Genomic DNA, 19,734 nt, shown 5'->3' with positions numbered 1-19,734 from the left:
TATTATTTGCATAATAATTTGGAACACAGTATATTGTTAGATCAAACCTTAACTTTCTTGACTAAGGGTTTCCAAGGTTCTCTTAGTCGAGCATTAACCTGCTCTCTTTATTACGAATTCCAGAAGATAATCGAGCATATAGATAATGAAGGTCAATGAATATTGATCCTCCTTGTTATGACTTCTTAGATGGATTATTCATTAGCATGTGGGATTGAAGGCTCCTTTTCATTGGAGCTCTGGATCAACAGTTACTGACTTGGTTAGATAATCTCTAGAGTTTTCGCAGTCTATTATCCTTAAAGATGCGCTCCCATGAACCTTTTGATTGTCTAAACCTGTGTAAATGTATATACTCACGGATCACCGACTTCCCTGTTTCCCAGTACCTTTCCGGTCTTCTCTGGGTCACGTGACTTCTATTCTGATTTGCTGGATCACCCTGAGGTTTATGTGTGAGCCTGAAGTCACTTTTACATAAGTCTATGGAGTGTCAGATCGAAGGCTCCTCAGGCTTACAATGTAAATTCTCTGTACACAGGGTCTCGTATAAATCCCAGGGCTCTCTCCCAAGTCCCTCCCACTGGCTTTTTTTTTTCCTCCTCCGCACCTAATCCAGCTGGATGTGCACCCTAGGATACAAACTCCGCTGAAATGTATTTCAGCGCTGAGACACGCCGGCTTCTTGCACTGCAATATATGCTGCTGGCCAATCAGAGGCTGGCTGCTGACGTAGGCGTGCCTGTCACAAATGGTATATGACAGTGAGGTCATGTGCTGCCCGTGGTGGGCACGTCAAACTCCGCTGCTGGCTATAGAAGAAGTTGCCGCATGTTTTGGGAATGGAGGAAAGTAAAAGAATCTTTTTTTTTTTTTTTCTTTAATGTGTTGGAGAAGAGTAGCAGAACAAGGGACATTATTACAGGAAGGGCTTAGGATGGGGACATTACACCAGGAAGGGGCCCAGGATGGAGGACATTATACCAGAAAGAGGCCCAGGATGGGAGACATCATACCAAGAAGGACTTAGGATGGAGGATATTATACCAGAAAGAGGCCAAGGATCTTTTTCTTTATTTCTTTTTTATTTTTATATAGCCCCAACACATATTCCGCAGCGCTTTACATACATTATCATCACTGTCCCCATTGGGACTCACAATCTAAATTCCCTATCACTATGTCTTTTGGAATGTGGGAGGAAACTGGAGAACCCGTAGGAAACCCACGCATACAAACTCCTTGCAGATGTTGTCCTTGGTGGGATTTGAACCCAGGACCCCAGCGCTGCAAGGCTGCAGTGCTAACCACTGAGCCACTGTGCTTAGGATGGGAGACCTTATACCAGGAAAGGGCCCAGGATGGAGGACATTATACCAGAATTAAGCCCAGGATGGGAGACATCATACCAGGAAGGGCTTAGGATGGAGAATCTTATACTAGTAAGGGGCCCAGTATGGGGGACATTATACCAGAAAGAGGCCAAAGATGGGAGACATTATACCAGGAAAGGGCCCAGAATGGGGGTCATTATGCAAGGAAGGCTCTAGGATATTACAGCATTATGAAGCTAGAATGGGGGACATTATTACTGGAAGGAATACAGCATGGGGAAAGGACCCCGGATGAGGCATATTATGCCAGGATGGAGGACCTTAAGCCTGTGCATTTGACCCCTGACTGCTCCCCTAAGTGACATCATAACAGATCCTGTAACCACAGAACAACTATATATCTAGTGTGCTGCTGTGCAGGTGGAGGTATGTGGAGATTCCCCATTATTCTCTACTAGAATTAGGCGTTACTTACACTTGTGTTCATTTTAAATTTACATTGTTTGGCATAAAAGAACGTATTACTTCTCCTATTGGGGTCAATACAATCACTGATACAATCTGTAGTGTTTCCCAGAGGCGTATCGGGGGAGGTGCAGGCGGGGTATGTGCCCCGGGCGCAGGTGGCAGGGGGGCGCAGTCGGACCGCCTAATACAGCGATCCGAAGTGCCTCCCCCGGCAGCTGCGTTCTGCCGCCCCCCGGACCGGGATCAGGCCATTCACTGAGCAGGGTGTCAAGCTGACACCCTGCTCACAGAACGTGCAGCATGCCGGCTCCCAGTGATCAATTGTGCTTGCATCTTTCAGACGCAAGTACAATTCAAGCTCTGACTGCCGGATCAGAGCAACGTTAGCAGCGTGATCAGGTCATGTGATCACGCTGCTGACATCACTGGTCGGTGCGGCTGCACACAGAGCTGGTGGTAAGTGCTCCACACTAGAGCTGAAGACAGTGAAAAGAGAGGGGGCAATATTTACTCTGTGGGGGCAATATTTATGCTGTGGGGGGGATATTTATGCTTTGGAGGGGATATTTATGCTGTGTGGGGGGGGAATATTTATGCTGTGGGGGGAATATTTATTCTGTGTGTGGGGGGGATATTTATGCTGTGTGTGGGAGGGAATATTTATCCTGTGTAGGGGGGGAATATTTATTCTGTGTGTGGGAGGGAATATTTATGCTGTGTAGGGGGGGATATTTATGCTGTGTGTGGGGGGGAATATTCTGTGTGTGTGGGGGGGTATTTATGCTGTGTGTGGGAGGGAATATTTATGCTGTGTAGGGGGGAATATTTATGCTGTGTGTGGGAGGGAATATTTATGCTGTGTGGGGGGAATATTTATGCTGTGTAGGGGGGGAATATTTATGCTGTGGGGGAGAGGGGTGGGTAAGATTTAGTGTAACAGGGAGGAAGATTTGAGGACACAAGTTTGGGGAGCAAGGGAGGGACAGGTTTAGAGAATATGGAGAGCAGGAGAGATTTGAAGTTTGAGGAGAAAGTGGGGAGATGGGGACATATGAGGAAATAGTATGGGGGGATGGATGCATTCACAATATGGTGATTGAAAGAGATGGGTGCAGACACAATATGGCGAGTGAGGGGATTGGTGCAGACATAGAATAGGGAGTATGGATGCTAATGCAGTATGGGTAGTGAAGGGGGGAAATGTATGCGGACTCAGTATAGGGAGCGAGTGGGGGAATGGGTCCACACACAGTATGGTGAGTCGGGGGAATTTGTGAGGAGACCGTATGGGGAGTCGGGATGTGAGAGAAGACTGTATGAGGAGGGAGGGGGAAATGTGTGAAGAGAAAGTATGGGGGAGAATAGTGTGAGTGGGCACAGAGTAAAGACTGAGTAGTGGGGGGGTGTAGCATGGGAGGACAGTGTAAGGTCACAGCCAGTAGGAGACAGCATGCTAAGGAGGGGGGGTGTGATGAGGGGGCACAATATAGAGACTGGGCCCTATAGGGGGGACACAGTGTTAGAGGACAGTGTGAAAAGGAGGGGGCAGTGTGGAGGGCATGTACCTTAAGAGGGACAGTGTGGTGTCATATTTTGTGCAGGGAATATAGTGAGAGGCAATTATTTATTCAGGAGGAGCGCAGCGTAGGGCAGATATTTTTATTCAGAAGCATTATAATGACACTGCTATCTTTAAGGGCATCATGTGGGGATGTGCTGCAGAAGACCGGAGAAGATGGAAATCTGCAGAGACGAGCTGTGGTTGATAAAAGTCATCTTGGAGTCTGGACAAGATGAAGATGAAAAGAAAGAGATGTTGTCTCTGGAGTTGCTCATCTTAAAAAGTACCTGGATGTAAATGTTTTTTGTGATACTAATTCTCATACTTTTATTTATGTTAGGAGCATTAAAGGGGTTTGTGATGACTCTGCAGTCATTCTATGTGACTGCAGGCTTCTGAATTCTCACAGTGTGCACTGCACGCTGTCAGGATTCTCTCATACTGGCAATTTGCATACTTGCGGTCACGTGCTGACTAGACATGCGTGGCCTCACTCAATGAATTAAGTGAGGCTGGACAAGTCTAGACGTAATGTGGCCAGAAGTATACAAATAGCATACTTGCGAAAGGGAGAATCCTAAAAGTGTGCAGTGCATGCGCTGTGAGAATTCAGAAGCCTACAGTCCCATAGAGTGACTGCAGACTTTCATCTCAAACTTGGACAAGCCCTTTAACTATAAAATGAAGCCCTGTAGCCAATCCTAACAGCATGTAATATCCTCACTGTCAGGATTCAGCTCTGATTGCTGTCCAGCAGTCATCACATGGCCACTTCACTTATATGCGATTTTCACACGGTCACTTGACAACGAGCTTTTCTTCCTGCTTCTTTCAGTTTTTCACTAAACATTGAGAGAATTAGGAAGAGCAGCTAGCCGGCATGTGACTGTAAGAGTGTAAATCGCTTATGTACTTTGAGTGGTGGTGGGGGGGCCAAACTGAATTCTTGCCCCGGGTGCCAGAAAACCTAGATACACGTCTGGTATTTCGTATGATGGCTGTTGTTGCTCAGTGATGATTCCTCTTGGACACAGTCCAGTCGTTCTGTTGCCGTCTCCCTGGTCCTTTCTTACTGTTCTATCGGCTGTCAACAGTCACACTTGATCATTTTCACACTGCCATTGTCATTTTTTTTTTCTACGTCATTAACAGTCCGTGTTTTTTGTCAGTTTTAACAATTTTTTTCTTTTTTTGCATCTATTTTTCTTGTATGAAGAAAAATAAATTCTTCGCTTCTGCTTTCCCATTAACCAGTAAACCACAAACTGCAGGAAAATAACTCTTGTGTTCTGTCCTTTTAATTTTTTTCATGGGGCCGTTGATTTGCGTTGGCAAGTTTGATCCGCAGAACTTATCAAGGTCGGACGTCTCCGGTTATTTAAGTCCTTGTGGACAATCAGTCTATAAAGTAAAGGACGTGTAAAATCACCCCCTGTTAGTATACATTGCTGCTGCAGGAGGTCACTGGGGTTCATCAGCTGAAGATCAGCTGATGAGCCCCGGTGAACTTACCACCATGGGAACATTCTTGAGAATCAGCTGATTGCTCACACGTGACCGCAGGTCCTGGCAGCACAGTACACTGCTGGGAGTGAGCGCGCTCCCAGCAGTGTATCGCCGGGGACCAGGATGACACCAGAGGGCGCCGGACAGGTGAGTATAGGGTTTTTTTTTTTTAATTTTTACTTTTTTCAAAAAATTTTTTACCACCACTGACACGCCAGCTCTGCTGAGGAGAACTACTGTTATCAGCGGGAGCGGCGGTTGAATGAGAGGAGTAGTAGTCCTCCTCTGACGACCTAGGTACCACCCGCAGCACGAATTTGCACCTATTGGCTTTAATTGAAACGCAGCAAATCTGCAGGTATCCTGCTGATTTGCTGTGGTTCAATTAAAGTCAATGAGCGCGAATTTGTGGCGGAAACGCCCGAACAATGGTCATGCTGCGTTTTTTTCTGCAATGGCAATCCTGAGCGGAAATTTCCGCATCATGTGCACAGCACATCAGGATTACCTTTGCTATAGCTGGCAGACCTATTAACAAGCGTTTTCGCAGTGTTTCTGCGGCAGAAAAACCTCCTCAAAAAAACACATCACAAACACTTCGTGTGCACATAGCCTTAACCCATTAATAGGAGGGCACTGTATTAATTAAAAAAATATAACAATGAAAAGCTCCATGCGTGTAACAATAAGATAGATAAGCTTTGGAATGATGTGAGTGGTGCTCACCTGAGGCACAACACTGGACTCAGCATGACATCTCCCCCGGATTGCTGCTGGCCCCACACACAATGCTCACTGCCGCTAGCCCACCATGAGAGGGAAGGAAACAAACAAGTAGAAGGCGGTATCATCCAGGCACCTCAAAAAGGGGACAAGCCGGATCCAGTTAGAAAACACTCCTCATTATTTTTAGACTTTCATGAATAATGTCTGATTTTTATATGGAAATTGTATTTATAAATAAATTATTGATTAACTTTAAATATTGTGTCATCACCACTTGCATCTGTAAAGGTCAGGGGTGACCTCCTGCTTGTATGAACCTTATGAAGGGGACAGACCATCCTTAAGGTTATTATTGGATTCGGCTTGTCCCTTCCTCGCAGCTTCCAGGCGATTTTTTTTTCCTTCTCATTGCATTAAAGACACCAGGGAATTTTATTATCACTGTAGATAAATCTTGAGTTTGACATTAGCAGATCCATCTTCCCCTTAGTGTCTGTGTGACTGAAGTCAGAGTGCGACATCAGGAGTTTTTACACCATCATGAAAAGTGTTTCTGGCCAATCTGCATACATCTCATCCTTGCACCATACTTTCCGTGACCTCTCTTGTTACTTCCCGTTTTGGTGTCTTCAAGAAAGACTGATTTTCTGCAAACTACGATCACACGGTTGTGAACTTCCGTCAGTCGTCAGAACGCAGATTCGCTCAGTGGAAATAAACTGGTCATACTGAGGAGAAAAGAAATTCAGGACAAGAAAGCAGATGCTGGGTGGATCCTGGCTCAAAAGACTCTTCATCTCGTTTCTTTTCAAATCTTACAAGATTAATTTTAATTATTTAGTGACTTGTATTGTGCCTTAGTGATAAAGAAAATGTTTGTGCTTTTTTTTTATTTTTTTTAATTTGTGCTATTGTGGTAGAACATAAGATTTTTTTTATCACTTTTTAATGAAAAGGGATTTTTTTCTTTATTGAGAATTGCGATCTTTATATTGTCACAGCTGAAAAAAAACATATCTGAATGTATTTATAACTCACATGATCCCAAATGAAAAGACATAGATGTTCCCTGTCTGACCTCTAGATGTATGAAGAGCTCAACCTCGTGATGCCAGTAAAAAGCAATAATAACTCTAGTAATTGTATATTTTATGTGATTTGTATTTTACACCGACTCATCTTCAATTTTCCTTTCCATTTAGATTTAAACAATTTCCCTGATCCGTCAAGGATAGATATGGACCGGGGCAAGATGGCAGAGAGGATATTACACCTCACCCTAGAGATCCTCTTCCGGCTTACTGGAGAGGTGAGAGATTCTGATGACGTCACATTACATCATTCTTATCTATGGGAATAACAGATGGACAGAACTGGAGAGGTGAGGACTCTGGAAATGTCTGTAGTGAGATTTATTAATGTGTCTCTCCATAACCAGGATTACACAGTAGTGAAGAAGACCTCTAGTGAGCGCTGTCAGGACCCTGTGTCTGAGGGATGGGGAAGACCCCTGAGCCCAATCACGGTGCCTCCACCTCACCCCCTGATACACGAGGACATCAATGAGCAGAAGATCCTAGAACTCACCTACCAGATGAATGAGCTGCTGACTGGAGAGGTGACACTGCTGAGAATGCTGGGACATTATACAGTAACGCTATGAAGGGATAGGGGGATGACGGTATCACTGTATGTGTCAGGTTCCTATAAGGTGTCTGGATATCGCCATCTATTTCTCCATGGAGGAGTGGGAGTTTTTAGAAGGACACAAAGATCTGTACAAGGATGTCATGATGGACGTTCCCCAGCCCCTCACATCACCAGGTAATAGACAGGACTAAATACACACGGCCTATAATTATCTGTATGTAAAGAATGAATTCAGTCCCTGTATGTGTTTTCTCCAGATCTATCCAGTAAGAGGACAACACCAGAGAGATGTTCCCATCCTGTTCTTCCACAGGACTGTAAACAAGAAGATCCCAATGTTCCTCAGGATCATCAGGTAGATGGAGAGAAGGTGTCAAAAGATCTCCCCTATGATGTGTAGACGGCTGTGAAGGTCTTGTGCTCAGTCTTGTTTTATCCACCAGTATTATGTGTTTTCTACTTGTGTAACGAGACCGATGGATATGGCAGAATTAGAGCTGATCATAGGTGTGACTTCTCCATCTGTCTGTGACTTTTACAATATTTGTTTCAGGGTGAAGATTTGACCCATATAAATACTACAGAGACATGTGTGAGGGGTGATGAGCGGTGTAAAGAGGAGATTCCTACATATGACTACCCAGGTGAGTAATAACCACTAGATACAGAGAAGTCACATATTCTTCTCATTCACTTTGTGGTCTGTCGGTTCTTTTTTATTGTATATTTTCTCTCCTTCAGCCAAAATAATGTTTAATATGGATGAATATGTGATTCCACTATAGGTGGTAACACAAATAAAATATATATGTAAAATACAGATGGAATATGGACATAACATTTTTCTACATGAATGTGGCTTTTTTCTTCACCATCAGCTGATGGCTTTTGACCACTTTTATGATTATATATTTATTAGCTCTCTTCAGACTCATATATAGTTTTTATTTGCAGCCTGGTGCCACTCAGCACGGTGAAGGTTGAATTTTAGATTATTTTTGTAGTCTGTTGTGGTTCTATCAGACATTGATGAAGGTGTACAGTCAGTTCTAGCTTTGGTAATATTTATGCCTGCAGGAAATGTGGTAAATTCCAAAAAATTTCTGTCTGTTTCTCCTCGTTGGATGTGCATATTGCTGTAACTCAGATGAAAGCACTGTATGTCCAGTCAATCCTCCTAGTCTGGTGTTGTAAAATGGTCTGGTTGGCATTTGGTCAGTAAATCGTCAAAGTCAATCCTCCTAGTTTGGAGTTGTACAGTGGGCTCATCGCCACCAAGTTGGCAAGCAATCAATGTCCCAGTTAATGCAGACATAACACAACCATATCCATATCACAGCTCCAAACTAGGAGGATTAACTGGGATATTGATGGTTTACTAACAGTTGGAGTCGAAAAATGGGCTCATCAAATCGGTTGATGGATTAAAGTATTGTTTTTCCTGTCTGAGGATTATTTCTGGTCAAGATGAATACCTTTGGTGTCAGGGAGGACTGTTCTGGTTATTACATCACATCAAACATTTATAAGGTATATTGTTGACCTTTTAACTAGTAGTAAATGAGGTCTGTCTTTCTGGGTTACTTCTTCTTTTGAAGAAATGGACTAAGGGTTGTGTTGTTCTTAAAATTTTTCTATCCGATCAGTAATTTTTCGCTATTCACTAATATTTGTAATGAATATCATCTTGGTTTCTCCCTCTTATCGCCAGAAGACTGATCTGTCAAGCATTTCATTTTTTTTCTTTACCAATCATCATGGATGTAGTGTATTATTAGCAGTCATTACTTCCATAAGAAAGAATGTTCTCTATAGGAATGTATGAACATGATGAAGATTAACGAATAACTCAGTCCGGGTTTTCTTACTCTGTTCATGTGGGAACTTTTGTGCATTGGATCTGCGAAGCAGTGAGAAGTTCTCCTAGATAGAATTCATTAACTACGGTGGTTTTAGGCTGTAAAGCACCATTTAATTTTTTTCCATGAGGACTTAGAAGATTGTGCCTTTATGAGACACACTGGAAAGAGAAGCAGATACTACAACAACAGAATAGTGAAGATATTTTTTATATTTATTTGTCCATTTATGTTGGATTATCTGTCAGGGAATGAGTTAAGCGTAAAATCCTAGGGGCGCTTTCGATCTTTTGATATCTGTAACCAGTTCGGCATATCTGAGTTTTCAAGCTATACTTGATACCATGATGTTCTAGTGGATATATCTAATCCACAGAGGGTTCTCAAAGCTATTTTGTACATTGCTAAAGATAGGAATATGTTTTTCTGTTATTGCCACTAGAATATGGTTTCTATAATGTTCACATCTTTACATTAAGGGGCCTCATTTAAGCCCAAGTATGTTGTCCATCACTTGATAATCTGGTTGATTTTAGACCAAATGGAGCTGTTGGGCCTGACGTCCCTCTTTGGAAACTTAATTTGGTCCTTGTTATGTTAAGCTTACAAAGTTCATTTGTTCACTTGACTTATGGTGCCATCATTATACTGATCCTTCATGCCTGTTTTTAGTGTTGATTTAACAAGTTCAGAAAATCTAATTGAACTCTCTTTTTTTCTACAATTTAATAGCCAGTGTCTTTTGTTAGACCAAACCTGGACTTTCTTGGGTTTTGTCCAAGGGTCTCTTAGTTGAGAATTAACCTGCTTTTTTCTCTATATGCAGAAGAAATCAAGCATATATAGTCATGGCCGAACGTGTTGGCACCCTTTTAAATTTGTTCCAAAAAATGAAGCATTTCTCTTAGAAAATTATTGCAATTACACATGTTTTGGTATAGACACATTTATTTCCTTTGCTTATATGGGAACAACACAAAGCAGGGAAAAAAATGCAAATTGGACAAAATTTTACAAACAACCGCAAAAAATGTACAGAATTATTGGCACCTATCCAAAAATGTGGATAAACAACTTTGTTTCAAGCATGTGATGCTCTTTCAAATTCATCTGTGGCAAGTAACAGGTATGGGCAAAATGAAAATCACACCTGAAACCAGATAAAAAGGAGAGAAGTTGACTTAATCTTTGCATTATGTTTCTGTGTGTGGCACACTAAGCATGGAGAACAGAAAGAGCAGAAGAGAACTGTCTGAGGACTTGAGAACCAAAATTGTTGAACAATATCAAGGTTACAAGTCCATCTCCAGAGATCATGGTTTTCCTTTTTCCATGGTGCTCAACATAATCAAGATGTTTACAACCACTGTAGCTAATCTCCCTGAACGTGGATGGTAGAGAAAAATTGATGAAAAGTTGCAACGCAGGACAGTCCGAATGGTGGATAAGCAGCCTCAATGAAGTTCCAAAGAAATTTAAGCTGTCCTGAAGGCTCAAGGTGCATCAGTGTCAGTGTAAATTATCCATTGACATTTGAATGAAAAGAAAACCTATGGCAGGAGACCCAGGAGAACCGTACTTCTGACACAGATGTAAAAAATTTAGACTGCAGTTTGCCAAAATGTATGTGAGAAAGCCAAAATCCTTCTGGGAAAGCATCTAATGGAGAGAGGAGATCAAGATGGAGCTTTTTGGTAAAGCACATCATTCTACTGTTTATCAAAAACGGAATGAGGCATACAAAGAAAAAGAACACAGTACCTACAGTCAAATATGGTCGAGGTTTATACACATATATACAACCCCTGGCAAAAATTATGGAATCACCGGGCTCGGAGGATGTTTATTCAGTTGTTTAATGTTGTTGAAAAAAAAGCAGATCACAGACATGGCACAAAACTAAAGTCATTTCAAATGTCAACTTTAGGGCTTTAAGAAACACTAAAAGAAAAATGTGGTACTCAGTAAGGGTAATTTTTTTCAGACCAAGCAGAGGGAAAAAATTATGGAGTCATAAAAAACAAACATACAAAAGAACACTCCAATACATCACTAGTATTTTGTTTCACCACCTACAAAATATACATACATATAAGATACACTAAGGAAATCCACATCTATGGGAGATTTCAAAAGAGACTCATTGGTCAATATGAAATCCCATATAATTGAAAGTTGTGTACTATGTGGACACAGTGAATGGCAGACCATTCGGATGAGAACACAAGGAAAGGAGAACCACCGAATGTCAGGTCCAAAAAATTAATTAGACATTAGCTATGTAAAAAACCTTTATTGACGGGATAGTTATAGTGGTAATACAAATACAAGATTGTCCGCAATCAAAATAGTACAGATACAACATCAATGTAATCAATGAATATAATAGAACTGGACCACAGAAAACTTGGTATACAACAAGTGCAACTGGTGTGTCAGAGCCAATCTAGCAAATATGACAGTGATGGCAGTACAAGGTGCCTAACTAGTGCATATGACAAAAATATATATATAGAGAGAGAGAGAGAGAGTACTTCAGGTAAATGAAATATCATGTCACCGGGCACCATGCACAACCATCTACAATGAATGATGGTCAATATCTACCCTCCCATCTAAATATACGATTGAACAGTGGTGAAATTGTAGCTGTATAGTGTTCATGCATTGTGGAGGGAGAGGAGACTGATTGAAAATTGACCATACCTGATTGCTGGATCCAAAAAGGGGGAGATTGCGGCACAGCCCCGACGTGCGTTTCGGACAGAGAGGCCTTCGTCCGCCTCACACACACAGTGCCGCAATCGCTCGTGCTGAGCATCGCCACGATTGATTGCGAGTGTCAGCTCTATGTGAGCGCTGACACCCCACAGCTACGCCCATGATCGGTGCTAGCACTGATCGCAGGCGTTTAACCCCTGTGCTGCTGCTGTCAAGTGACAGCGACATGGCAGATGGAGTGAGCTCCCTCTGTGCTTCCATCAGCACGTCGCGATGCGATCGCGTTGTGCTGATGGTCTCCATAGTGACCCCCGGTCCCAAGATGACCACAGGGTCCTTCAGGAAGGTGGCTGCCAGTGACTGCTCAGAGAGACGCCTCTTCCCTGCCTGTCAGATGCTGATCTGATGCTCTGCATTGCAGAAACATTGCAGAATATTAGATCAGCAATCAGGGCAGGGAAAGTTCATGTCACATTATATTGTCCTCACAGAATAGCATGATGTGCAGTGAGACATGTAGCTAAACCCCCTGTTTTTTTTAAGAAAAGGAGAGGCTGTGAACTTGTAGCCTTCTTTTATTTAATTGGAGATGGACAGGAAAGGGTGAAACTATGGGGTATAAAAACAGGGTATTCAGAACATGGTAACTGTACAATACATGGATACAGATATTCTGCAATGCAGTACATGAGGTATTAATACGAGGTAGTGATTACCTATCTACTACATTAACATGCTTGCAGCAACATTGAACATTGACTCACCAACTATGCTAGAACAGGCTGTATGCAAAGAACAAGACAGAGCAAGAGTGGTATGGTATCTCTCCCGGAGAATGCAGGAAATGGCTGCTGGTTCCCTCACAGAGTCATAATAAGACCAGAATGCATTTCAAAATCCCAGAATGCCTAAGGAACCTCCCACAATACTTTTCAGACTGAAAGTAAAGTATATACATTAAATTGCCAGCAGATGGTGCTGTTACCAAACAATAGGAACAATAAACAGAGTTCAACACAAGATCTGTGTAATAAACAAGACTTAAGTTTCCTGACATCGGATTCATTGTCAGGACACGATACCCATAGTGGGACAATGTAAAACAGTAAAAAAATATATATATATTAATCCAATAAATACATTTATCTGTGAAAAAAATAAACAAAAGAAGTAAACATATTTGGTATCGCTGCATCCAGAACGACCCGACCTATAAAACTGTCCCACTGGTTAACCCCACATGTTTGGCATTCCTGTAGCGATGACAGCCCACCTAATTTACGGGAGCATGTCTCCAGAAGCAAGAGCTGGGCATAATGTACTGGTCACTGCAATGGCAGTTTGCAATCTTCACTTAGCCAAATCTCCTGCTGCTTGTTTCTGGAAAACACCCATGAAGTCAAAATTGTCACTACACCTGTAGATAAATTCACAAAAGGGGTATAATTTCCAAAATTGGGTCACTTGAGGGGGATTCTGCTCTTCTAGGACATAGGAGCTCTGTATATGGAGTTTGCAAACTATTCTAGGAAAATCTGGGCTTCTGGATGCAAAAAGCGCTCCGTCCCTCCCGAGTCTCGCCATATGGCTGCACAGTACTGCACAGCCACATATGGGGTATTTCTACATTAAGCAGAAATTGTGGGACAAATTTTGGTGCCATTTTTAACCCATTTCCCAGTGTGAAAATGTAAAATCTGGGGCGAAAACAAAATTTTGGTGGTAAAAATGTAATAATATTTTCTTCACTTCCCAGTGGTATAAAATGCTATGACACACCTGTGATGTCAATATGATCCCGTAGATGAATTAATTGAGAGGTGTAGTTCATAAAAAGAGGGATTTCAGCTGATCTGGCACCTCAGTTGCTCTACCAATGTGACATGGCACTCTCAAACCAGTCCAGCAAAATGTGAACTCCAATATGGCACTTCTTCTCTTCTGAGCTTTGCACTATCCCTCAAAAGTAGTTTTCAACCACATATGGGGTATCTGCATATTCAAGAGAAATTGCACAACAAATATTTGGGTCCATTTGTTCCTGTTACCCTTGTGAAAATGCTAAATTTGGGACTAAAGAAACATTCTTGTGGGAAAAATGTGATATATATTTTTTTTATTTTCATGGCTCAACATTATAAACTTCTGTGAAGCACCTGGAGGTTCAATGTTCTCATTACACATCCATACAAGTTTCCTGACGGGGTCTAGTTTCCAGAAATGTGTCACTTGTGGGGGTTTCCACTGTTTAGACACATCAGGGGCTCTCCAAATGCGACATCACATCCGCTAATTATTCCAGCAAATTTTACATTCAAAAAGTCAATGATGCTCCTTCACCTCTGAGCCCTGGCGTGCGCCCAAACAGTAGTTTTCCCCCACATATGGGGTATCCGTGTACATATTTCATGTTGCAATTTCTCCTGTTACCGTTGTGAAAATGCAAAATATGGGGCTATAAACATTTGTGTGGGAAAAATGAGATTTTTTTTCTATTTTCATGGCTCAACATTCTAAACTTCTGTGAAACACCTGGAGGTTAATTGTGTCAATGTGGTCATTACACATCCATACAAGTTCCCTGAGGGGGTCTAGTTTCCAGAATGGTGTCACTTGTGGGGGGGTTCCACTGTTTAGGCAGATCAGTGGCTCTCCAAACGTGACATGCCGTCCGCTAATAATGCTATCAAATTTTACATTCAAAAAGCCAAATGGTGCTCGTTCCCTTATTGGCCATGCTGTGTGCCAAAACAGTGCTTTTCCCCCACATATTGGGTATCGATTTGCTCAAGAAAAATTGTACAACTAATGTTGGCATTCATTTTCTCCTGATACCCTTGTGAAAGTAAAAAAAATTGGGTCTAAAGTTAAAATTTTTGTGAAAAAAAGTGAAATGTTTATTTTTTCCTTCCACATTCCATTAATTCCTGTGAAGCACCTGAAGTGTTAATAAACTTCTTGAATGTGGTTTTGAGCACGCTGAGGGGTGCAGTTTTTACAATGGTGTCACTTTTGCTTATTTTCTGTCATAAAATGTCACTTCAAATGTGATGTGGTCCCTAAAAAAAATGAATGGTTTTGTAAATTTTGTTGGAAAAATTAGAAATCGCTGATCAACTTTTAACCCTTATAGCTCCCTAACAAAACAAAAAAAAATGTTTCCAAAATTGTGCTGATAGTAGACATGTGGGAAATGTTATTTATTAACTATTTTGTGTGACAGGACTCTTTAATATAAGGGCATAAAAATTAAGTTTGAAAATTGCAAAATGTTCAAATGTTCGCCAAATTTCCGATTTTTTTTTTAACAAATAAACCTAAGTCACATCAAATAAATTTTACCACTATCATGAAGTACATTGTCACGAAAAAACAATCTCAGAATCACACTGGTCAGAATTCAAAAAGTTGGCCTGGTTAGGAAGGTGAAAACCGGCTTCGGCTTTCTCTGCTCTATGCTAAAGTGTAGCTGTCTGGGAAGATGTGAAACCGACAAACCAAGTAAGGCTATGTGCCCACAATGCAGAAATGCTCATGATTTTTTCCTGAGCGTTTCTGCATCTCCCTGGCAGAAAAAAACGCATGCTTATTGTACATGCGTTTTCCTGCCAGGGACAAGCGGAAATGGAGCGTTATTCACTGACATTTCCGCATGCAGATTGACAAGCACTTTCCAAGCGATTAGCATCACTTGGAAAGTGCTTGTGACAACTAGGTCACACTATATAAATCCATGCAACCGGCATGGATTTATATACTGTGACCGAGAAAGTGGTTAAAACTAAAAAAATAAATATATACTTACTCTCCGATGGCCTGCGCTGGCTTGTTTCGCTCTGTCCCGGCTGCCGGCAGCAGTGGATTGAAAGACCTGCCGACGTCAGCATCGCGTGACCCGTCACATGACTCTGACGTCAGCGCAGGTCCTTCAATCCACTGTGAAGTGCCGGGAAGCAAGTAGGAGCGCAGCGCGGGCCGCCAGAAGGTAAGTATACATTTATTTTTTATTTTATTATTTTTTTACAGATTTTTTAATGGTACCTGGGTGTGGAGGAGACTCTCCTCTCCTCTACACCCGGGTACCATCCGCACATTAGAACGCGCCAATTACGCAAGTACAGATGCAGTCTTGCGGTATTGGCGCGTTCTAATGCAAGTCAATGGTGGCGAAAACGCAGCATTTCCGCAAAATAATTGGTAGTGCTGCGTTTTTTTCTGCAATGATAATCCGCAGTGGAAATTTCCTCAGCATGTGCACAGCACATGCGGATTATCATTGCGGAACATTGCAGACCTTCTACCATGCTTTTTAATGCGTTTCCGCAGCTGCAAAATGGGGTGGTGATAGGCAGATTGAAACTTTTTAGGATGCTGAATAAAATAAAAAGTCTAAATCTTCTTTGTTTGTTAAATTGTGATCGGTCACAGCTGCCTTCATCAGTTAATTAATAGACACCTGACTACATGACTTGTATTTCTTATGAAAACCTTTATAAAAGTGAGTTTATTCTTAGCAGGTGACTATGCTTGGAGCCAAGAAGGACATCAGAAATCTTCAGATTTTAAAGCAAGTGATCATGGAATCACACCAGATGCAAATGAACAGCATGCCATTATCCCATATGAAAACTCAACCCTACAAAGCAAAGATCTATCATCTTCTCCTTTTCTGTTGGTCCTATATTTACCACAGATTGTGAATCAAAGAGTTCATGCAGGAATTAAGCCCTATTCATGTTCAGAATGTGGGAAATGCTTCAACCATAAATCCCAACTTGTGTCACATCAAATAATTCACACAGATGAAAAGCCATATTCATGTTCAGATTGTGGGAAGTGCTTCAAAAATAAATCCAATCTTGTGACACATCAGCAAATTCACACAGGGGAGAGGCCATATTCCTGTTCAGAATGTGGTAAATCTTTTAAACAGAAGACCGTTTTAGTGGCACATCAAAGAAGTCACACAGGGGAGAAGCCATTTTCATGCTCAGAATGTGGGAAATGTTTTACTCAGAAATCAAATCTTGCTTCACATCAGAGAGTTCACACAGGAGAGAAGCCATATTCATGTTCTGAATGTGGAAAACTTTTTGCCCACAAATCTGGTTTGGTTATGCATCTGAAAATTCACACAGGAGAGAGACCGTATTCATGTTCAGAATGTGGGAAATGCTATAAATTGAAATCACATCTTGTTGAACATCAGAGAAGTCACACAGGGGAGAAGCCTTTTTCATGTTCAGAATGTGGGAAATGTTTTAGCCTGAAATCAGTTCTTTTACGACATCAGAGAATTCACACAGGAAACAAACTATTTTCATGTTCAGAATGTGATAAATCTTTTAAACAGAAGGCAAATTTAGATGCACATCAAAGAAGTCACACAGGTTAGAAGACATTTTCATGCTTGGATTGCAGGAAAAAAATGTAACAAAAAATCACATGTTGCTGCACACCAGAAAATTCTTACTAGAGAGAAGCCATATTCATGTTATGATGTGGAAAATCTTGTTCTCAAAAATCAATTCTGAATAAAAATCAGGAGTAGTGTTGAGCGATACCTTCCGATATCGGGAAATATCGGATCGGATTGCATCGGACCGATACCCAAAAAGTATCGGATATCGCCGATTCCGATACCGGAAACCAATGCAAGTCAATGGGACACAAATATCGGAATAAAAATAAACCCTTTCTTTCCTTGTAGGTTAATTCTACATGAGGGAAAACAACTAAGAATAATGTAGAATGTATTACATGAAAAGCCGGGAATTCAGCAGCGGCATACACCGGTACCCGACAATTTAGAACAGAAAGAATAGAACATCACACATAGATTAGATAGATAGAAACATGTCAGTCACATATATAAGAAGTACAGTGATAGTGTTGCTTACTGTACTTGTCATTTAGTGTAAAGGATTTATTAAAAAAAGTAACAGTGTTTTCATGCACCGTCTCTTTAAAAAAGCCAGCCGGCAATTCAGCAGCGGTACCCGACAATTTAGAATAGAAAGAATAGAGAATCACACATAGATTAGGTAGATAGAAACATGTCAGTCACATATATAAGAAGTACAGTGATAGTGTTGATTACTGTACTTGTCATTTAGCATTAAAATAAAGGATTTATTAAAGAAAAAAATTGGCGTGGGGTTCCCCGTAATTTTAGGCTCTAGCGGAGGATAAGCAGACAGCTGGGGCAGATGTTTGAAGCCTGGGAAGGGGGTAATACCCACGGAGCTTCGCAGGCTACTAATATCAGCCCCCAGCTGAATACCTAGCCTTTACTAGCTATTAAAATGGGGGACCCCAAAAAAAATGACGTGGGGTCCCTCCTATTTTAATAGCTAGCAAAGGCTAGGCAGACAGCTGGGGGCTGATATTAATAGCCCAGGAAGGGTGCCATGAATATTGGCCCCCTCCCAGGCTAGAAACACCAGCCGTCAGCCGCCCCAGAAATGGCGCATCCTTAGGATGTGCCAATTCTGGCACGTAGCCTCGCTCTTCCCACTGCCCTGTAGCGGTGGCAGTGGGGTAATAGGGCTGGGGTTGATGTCGGCTTATAATGCCAGCTGACATCAAGCCCAGGTTAGTAATGGAAAGGCGTCTATAAGACACCCCCATTACTAACCCCATAGTCAAAGTTAAAAAAAAACCACACACACCCAGAATAAAGTCCTTTAATTGAAATAAAGACACAATTCTTTATTGTTCTAAATTAAACCATACTTACCATCACGCCCATTCCAGCTGAAGCCAACGATCTCCTGCAATAAAAGTAAAATAATAAAGCAACATCATCCTTACCTTTCCATGGTTCCCACGACAGCTCCAGCTCTGCTACATTCACATGACAGGTTGGATCGCAGCAGAAAGCTGCCATCCAGCTTGCCATGCCGCAGAGACTGAGAAGCGCAGGCATGCTTGCGCTCCTCAGTGTCTGGCTGTGACGGCATCCAGATGAGCCAAGGTCATATCCAATGAACTCGGCTCACCTCATGCACGTCACTGACAGCATGGGAGAATTCTCCTGCACTCAGCGCTTCAGCGTGAGAATTTTCCCACGCTGTCAGTGACGTGCATGAGGTGAGCTCATGTCCAATGAACTCAGCTCACCTCATGCAGGTCACTGACAGCGTGGGAGAACTCTCACGCTGAAGCGCTGAGTGCAGGAGAATTTTCCCACGCTGTCAGTGACGTGCATGAGGTGAGCCGAGTTCATTGGACATGACCTTGGCTCATCTTTATGCCATCACAGCGAGACACTGAGGAGCGCAAGCATGCCTGCGCTTCTCAGTGTGTGCGGCATGGCAAGCTGGATGGCAGCTTTCGGCTGCGATCCAGCCTGTCATGTGAATGTAGCAGAGCTGAAGCTGTCATGGGAACCATAGAAAGGTAAGGATGATGTTGCTTTATTATTTTACTTTTATTGCAGAAGACATTGGCTTCAGCTGGAATGGGCGTGATGGTAAGTATGGTTTACTTTAGAACATTAAAGAATTGTGTGTTTATTTAAATTAAAGGACTTTATTCTGGGTGTTTGTGTTTTTTTTTTAACTTTGACTATGGGGTTAGTAATGGGGGTGTCTTATAGATGCCTCTCCATTACTAACCTGGGCTTGATGTCAGCTGGATGCGCCATTTCTGGGGCGGCTGACGGCTGGTGTTTCTAGCCTGGGAGGGGGCCAATATTCATGGGGGGGTCCCCCATTTTAATAGCTAGTAAAGGCTAGGTATTCAGCTGGGGGCTGATATTAGTAGCCTGGGAAGCTCCGTGGGTATTACCCCCTTCCCAGGCTTCAAACATCTGCCCCAGCCGTCTGCTTAACCTCCGCTAGAGCCTAAAATTACGGGAACCCCACGCCAATTTTTTTTTTAATAAATCCTTTATTTTAACACTAAA

General features: G+C 42.0%; 1 protein-coding gene across 2 annotated transcripts in view; it reads left to right on the top strand.

Moving 5' to 3' along the window:
• LOC141270512 (uncharacterized) overlaps positions 1-17,760 on the top strand; it is a 44,398-nt gene extending 26,638 nt beyond the window's left edge. Inside the window, exons 7-12 of one of the 2 annotated variants that reach the window (XM_073680531.1) lie at positions 6,798-6,904; positions 7,034-7,213; positions 7,296-7,419; positions 7,503-7,600; positions 7,799-7,889; positions 16,343-17,760. In XM_073680531.1, coding sequence (XP_073536632.1) covers positions 6,798-6,904; positions 7,034-7,213; positions 7,296-7,419; positions 7,503-7,600; positions 7,799-7,889; positions 16,343-17,220 — 1,478 coding nt within the window. In that variant the 3' untranslated portion in view covers positions 17,221-17,760. Of the gene's footprint in view, positions 1-6,797; positions 6,905-7,033; positions 7,214-7,295; positions 7,420-7,502; positions 7,601-7,798; positions 7,890-16,339 lie in introns of both variants that reach the window. The other variant, XM_073680530.1, reaches the window with a different exon arrangement.
• The last annotated feature ends 1,974 nt before the right edge of the window (positions 17,761-19,734 follow it).

The sequence above is a fragment of the Phyllobates terribilis genome, unplaced genomic scaffold (assembly GCF_046119375.1).
Source record: "Phyllobates terribilis strain yellow unplaced genomic scaffold, ASM4611937v1 Scaffold_5__5_contigs__length_657084704, whole genome shotgun sequence".
NCBI lineage: Eukaryota > Metazoa > Chordata > Amphibia > Anura > Dendrobatidae > Phyllobates > Phyllobates terribilis.
This window is presented reverse-complemented; position numbering and strand designations above follow the sequence as displayed.